Source organism: Triticum aestivum, chromosome 4A (assembly GCF_018294505.1).
Source record: "Triticum aestivum cultivar Chinese Spring chromosome 4A, IWGSC CS RefSeq v2.1, whole genome shotgun sequence".
In the NCBI taxonomy this organism is placed as follows: Eukaryota; Viridiplantae; Streptophyta; class Magnoliopsida; order Poales; family Poaceae; genus Triticum; species Triticum aestivum.
In genome coordinates, this window is record NC_057803.1 from 674,797,229 (window position 1) to 674,803,634 (window position 6,406).

The 6,406-nt window shown below is 48.0% G+C and overlaps 1 protein-coding gene across 1 annotated transcript; it reads left to right on the forward strand.

The window, feature by feature from the left end:
• Positions 1–508: 508 nt before the first annotated feature.
• LOC123084251 (uncharacterized) lies at positions 509–5,308 on the forward strand. Its single transcript, XM_044505954.1, has 5 exons — positions 509–666; positions 1,577–1,648; positions 1,740–1,920; positions 2,646–2,765; positions 3,979–5,308. Exons 1-5 carry the CDS (start codon positions 509–511, stop codon positions 5,149–5,151), a joined length of 1,704 nt encoding a protein of 567 aa, XP_044361889.1. The 3' UTR covers positions 5,152–5,308.
• The last annotated feature ends 1,098 nt before the right edge of the window (positions 5,309–6,406 follow it).

Genomic DNA, 6,406 nt, shown 5'->3' on the forward strand with positions numbered 1-6,406 from the left:
ATACATGTACATCTAAATTTTTTCTTCCCGCAAAAGAAATGTGCATCTACATTTTTTTGTGGGTCGCACTCATGCAGGTATAGCTGCAGTCTTCATCAGGTAGCATGAAGATTGTCTTCGTCAGGGAAGACCAATTCAATCCACCTCCACGTCTCCGCAGCGCAGCGACCACATGCCACAGCTCCTCCCGCATCCCGCAGCAGCGCCTGCCGCGCCCTTGCGTCAGATTGCAAGATGGACGGGTCATCCCGCCGCTCCGTCAAACAAAAACCCGCAAAGCTGCCACTGGACTGACTGCATCATTACAAACGGGTTCAAGCGGACACGCCGCATTGTCCGGCGGGCGTCGCAACATCCCGCAAGTGCCTGCGTCCAATGAAAATACAGAGTAACTCGTACTACGAGCCTACTCTCTCTGATCGGGAGAATCCACAAGCAGCTACCAAGCAAACTATTCGTCACCGATTCAACGATTCAACTTGATTGCATGGAGTTAAACCCGTATACAATGCTGGCCGTCGATGTCTTGTCAGGCGTCAGTACATCCTTTGTCCATCCTCAACAGGATCACATATACCACTACCAGATTCAGATGGCCACCATGTACGCCTTCGCCGACGCCGGCTCCACCGCCATCGAGAAGGGCCGCGCGGCTGTGCTCGCACAGTACTGTGCCTTTGTCGGCCAGCTCCGCAAGTGTCCCGGGTCCCGGCAACGTGCCGGTGTGGGATCCTAAACGACCGCAGCATGCGTGCGCTCCTCCAGTCCTCAGTACGTGCCCAACCGCAAAGTCTGCGGCTGTCCGCGACATGGAAAGAGAGAAGCTGGTGGCGGACTATGCTGCTGGTACCTGAGTTCCTCTGCTCTGTGTTGTGTTCGTCGCCAGCAGCACCAGCGTCCAGCACCCCACCGACCGACGAACCCCGCCATCCGCCGCGTCTGAATCTGGCCTCCACTCTGGATCCGTCGTCCCATCAACACAAGCCACCACACCCTCCTGATCGCCAGTCACTATGTGCAGCCGCCGCCGACATAGTCTACCTCGATCACCGCCCCGACCCCTCCCTGCCTGCCTCTATGTGGTGTGTTCGTCGCCGGCAGCACGAGCACCCCGCCGACCGTCGATCCGCCGCGTCTGGATTGTCCCCTCCTTGCCTCTATGTTATCTTTTCTTTCTTTTTTGAGTGGGATTTATCGTGTCTCTACTATAGTACCGTGCGGCTGGCTACTTCCCCATAGATGGAAGCCGAGGTTGGGAGTTTGATTCACAATTGGATTGGATTAGTTTTCATTCTTTTTCTGCCCTGTCGGTTGCAGGAGTCGGCCATCAGGAATCGTTTTTCCATCTTGACGATGTGGCCCAGGTAGCGCGCGGAGAGGCCCAGCCTGTTGGGCGCGTAGCGGCCTTGGGACAAAATTTTCCTAGACGATGGATAAAAATTCCATAAAATTAAATTAGTACCACCTCGTTTATATTACCATTTTATCTATACAAATCGTAAAAGCGTATTATGACATGTGAAAAAGGCGTATTGTGACGGTGAACCTACGGAGTCAATCTGTGCTTTATTATTAGGAAAAGACTCAGCATCAACCGGCTGAAAAGAGACTTCGCGTCCGTCGCCTTCGCTGTGCAACACGTGTCCATGTGAGTCCAACGCACGTCTCCACCTTCCCTCGATTTCTCAAGCAACGCCCAGCCCATGACTCTATTCTCTCGTATCTCTCTCATGGTGCAGATTGGACGGGGTGTTCGAAGCCAGGCGCCACCTCCGCTCACACCAGGAAACTGGTCGCCCCACCGCCCACATCTCTCCTGCCCTGGGCGCCGGATCTAGCCCGAGCTCGTCGGGAAAGCAACTGGAGGCGAAGCAATCGGCGGCGGTTGGCATGGTTTCCTGTGAAGAGAAGGAGAAGGAGGTGAGAGAGAGTGAGGCAGGTCAAGCAAGAGGAGAGGTGTGACGAGTTGGAGCAGAGGAAGGAAGGAGGCGCCGGAGAAAGCTCGCCGGGCGGCGCAACGCGGCCGTTGTTTCAGGAATTGTTTCGGCAATCTCCAAATTTTTGCAACATGATAGTTGTTTCTGCAACGCAAGCGTTGTTTCAGGAATTACTTCTGCAACACGACCGTTGTTTCAGGAATTGTTTCTGCAACGCGATCATTGTTTCAGGATTGTTTCTGTAATGCGGCCGTTGTTTTTGCAACTGGTTTGTTGTTTCGGGAATTGTGTGTCGAGAAGGCGAGGTGCGGGTCTGTCAGGGCCGGGACAAAGCGCTTGTTTCTGCAACTCGACCGTTGTTTCAGGAATTAATGAGTGGGGGAGGCGACCGAGCCGTGTGCCAGGAGATCGACGGCTACACGCGCGTAAATCGAACGGTCATCGAGGTGGCGGATGTATCGCGCGGATCCGCCGGTGGACGCGTAGCGTCGCCCATATTATTAGGGAAAGATGTATAATATTTTAAAGTATAAAGAGAAGTACAAAAATAAAGGGAAAAACAAGAACAGAAAAATGAAAAAAAAAAAAGGCCGCGGCCTCCTGCGCGGCTGGGCCGGCCCATCTGGGCTCCCCCCAACGCGAGGCTTGCCCCTGTGCTCACTTAAAGCGAGACATAAGGGGCGCCCCTAAAAAACCCCAAACTCTCAGCCAGGTCCCAATCCCCACCTCACCGCCGATGTGCGCCTCGCCGGAGATTCCCAAGCCCCGGGCGCTTCCTGCCGCCGGATCGATTCCCTCGCAGGCGAGGCCATTAGGAAGACCTCAGGAGTAAGCTGTAAGCCCTAGCTCCTCAGATCCTCCACCTGCTCGCCATTTCTAGTCAGGGGTTAGTTTGGTTGGTTGGGCGGATCGACGCTGTACCTGGCCAACCTTGTCTCCTCCAGTAGATCCGTGCTTAGAGATGGAAATGTTGGTTGGGCGGATCGACGCTGTACCTGGCCAACCTTGTCTCCTCCAGTAGATCCGTGCTTAGAGATGGAAATTTTACCTGTTGTAGACCACAAATGCTTAGGAATATGTGCCTCCGATGAGCACCGGCGTAAGTTTCGCCGTGCCCTGAAAACAAATGGCATCTCTTTTGCAGATTCCACTTAATTTGCCTGACCAAATTACTATTTCCTTTGTTTTTTTGCGGGTGAAATTGCTATTTCTTCTCGTTTGGTAGATTTATTACACCTGATAAATCATGTTTAGTGATATGTAGTACTTGTTTGAGATGTTTCAAATTGCTCTTTACCTGACCGACATTTGTTTTTTAGTTCATCTACACTTGCTAACAGAGTCTTGATCTGATGTAAAGTAAATTATTCAGTGATATACTTGGCTTCTGATGGAATGCGCAGGCATTGTTTCAGTTTCAGTCTGTAATTTAATAAGATGGTAGTTCTTTTTCTCTACAAATTTTACTTGACAGAATGCCCTCCTCTGCTTTTTCTTCTACACAAAACGAAAATGTAATCTGTGCTGTAACTGTGTCATTAACACTGGGACATTACACATTAGAAATTGGGAACATGATTCCTCCAAAATTGTTATGCTCAGGCTGCTGCTGTTGGCGTTTCTAGTTAGAGGAAAAGGAATCAGAGAATTATCTTTTGTGTCATAGTCATCCACCTCATTATCAAGAAAAATAGTGGTTAGTATACTGTCTAATCTTAGTTGCAGACTTGCAGTTACGACTTATGATGACAAGTAAATGGTGCTTTGTGTACTGTCTACTGCAGCTGTTATTACCAAGTGCAAGAAGCTTAAGTGTGTAGTGCAAGGCTAGCATGGGGAATGTAATTTTGCTAGTTTATTTTTCTGTGATGGATTTATGGTTCCCCAGAATCTTCATATTTTCAAAATAGTCTGAACTTCTTCAGCTTTCTAATAAAATTGAGCTGATGACCTTTGGTCTTAGAATGGTGCAAGAAGCATATGTATTGCTAGTTGCAGTTCTTACTCTGTTTAACTATGAACCCTATGTCTTCTCTTGTAGACTTGTATGATGGAGGCTGCAATGTATCGCCATTGGTCAGATCTTCAGCCGGAACTCCTGGGCCTTGTTCTCAAGTACCTCCCCTCCCTGTCTGACCGTGTTCGTCTAAGAGCAGTCTGTCGCACCTGGCGCTCTAATAGTATGTTGCAGCCCCTTCCTCTGCCATTCCCGTGGCTCACCCTCCCAGACGGTACTTTCCTCAGCATTCCAGGTAGTGAAATTCACCGCATACCTGTACCAGAAGGTGCTTGTTGCCAAGGCTCCATTGACAACTGGCTATTCCTCATTAACAATGCTAATATGTGCTCATTGATGAATCCTTTCTCCAAGACCGCACTGGAGCTTCCTAATCTAGTGGCTGTTTGGGAGCGTGAGATACGTTACCACTCTGACCGTAAACCAATTTTCTATAAGTTGGTGGTGCCCTCTCCCCTGGACTCGTCACCTCATTCCCCTGTCGTTGCACTAATCATGGACGATGGTTGTTTCCATACACTTTGTATTAGCCAGCCACCAATTGCTACTGCCTCGCTCAGAGATAATAAGGATCCACGATTGTTCCTTAGTGATGTCGTATTCTTCAACGGGAAGTTATACGCATGGGGTCGCTTCGGGCAGCTATTCATCATTGATTTGGGCAATGACCGTACCATTTCATCCATCAGCTGCATAATTGACTCTTTGGGTGATATAGGTGGAACACCGCAACATTTGTCCATAGCAGAGGAGTACATGGTAAAACCATATCTTGTTGAATGTGGTGGTAAACTGTTGCTGGTGGCAAGATGGTTTCGCTGCACGCCAAGTTCGACAAGCTACGATGTCTTTGAACATAAATGTACTGCCGCATTTCAGGTCTTTGAGGCAGACCTGCACACCAGCCCCGGTCGATGGAGAAAGGCCACTGAGTTGGGTGGCCATGCGCTCTTTCTTGGCCAACATGGCTCCAAGTGCCTGCCTGCTGTGGGATGCAGTGGATACGACGAGGATTGCATCTACTTCATGTGTGACTATGTCTGGCCGACCTCTTCTGCAAATCCTCTTTGCGACTCTGGTGTGTACAGCATGAGGGACGGCACAATCACGCCGTTGATGTCAGAGGCAGCAGCAGCACCGCTGCAGCGTGTTGGACAGTGGCGGCCCACATGGTTCTTCCCTCCTGAAGCTGTGTGATCAACCCACCAGGTTTTCTTCTGTTCTGTTGCGTTGGAGGTTCGGTTCTCGCATATATATATGCCTCACTTGTTCTGCTGGAGCTCTGTCATCCCACCCAGCCTGGGTGCTTCTCATGACTTTTACCATAGCGATCTGCTACTGTGTTTTATCTTTATTACCATGATTGTGTACACCTCAAAAGTCTTATGGATGATCTTATATGGGATGTGTTAGATAGTGCATTCGTTCGTCATAGCAAGTCGTGTGTCTATGTTATGTGCTTGAACGATCTCCTTTTCACCTGAAGCACAACAAACTTGGGAGTCTTACTAGCCCCTGAATCATGATCACTGTGTTACTGAGTTTTGCTCTTAACTATGATCATCCTTTAGGTGTTGTAAAAAAAAAAGATCATCCTTTAGGCACCTGCAACTGAGATAATTAGACTAGGATCACGCACAGAGGTAGTCGATAATGGCTCTGTTTACACCTAAAAAATGTAATGGTTCTGTCTAAGAAGAGCAGGTTAAATTTTGGTCTCAAATGAGAAAAACTTTAATAATATAATATTCACCTTTGTAATCCTATTTTTTTAATACATTTTACAAGTGAAAGGTGCTTAAGTTTTACTGTGTGCATTTTGGGAAGACATATTTGTGCAAGGGCGATATTTAATCCTACCAAGGTGTTTTCTAGGGGTGCAAACTAGTCGAGTTTGAGCGAGCTCGCCATTAAACAAGCGAGCCTAATTTGACTTAAGCTACAACAGTACTTGACACGTGGCTAGACCTGAGTACATCCAAAGAACTATGCCGAGTTGTAGCGGCAAGGATCTCGGCAGACATTTACTTCCAGGGGAAAATTGTATTTTCCTAAATATGTTGCCGAGTAGGTCGGAGAGGAGCTCGCCAAACAGTTACTACCAGAGAGAAAAAAAGACATTTCAAAAATAGTTTGCCGAGTACGCTTTCTGTGGGAGCTCGCCAAATATTTACTGTCAGGAAAAAAAGTACTTTCATAAATATGTTGTTGAGTACTTTGCCGCGACTCTCGGTAAATATGTTGCCGAGTACTTTGCCGCGACTCTCAGCATAGTTTGAACTTTGAATGCCACTTCAATTAATACTCCCTCTGTAAACAAATGGACGACGTTTTGTAGTTTAATAAATTAAATTGCAAAAAATCTTAACGGAGGGAGTATTTATGTACATCCTTTTGTTACTGCGAATAAACACAAAATGTACTTTTGAGCATCGTTATTCTCTTCCTACGA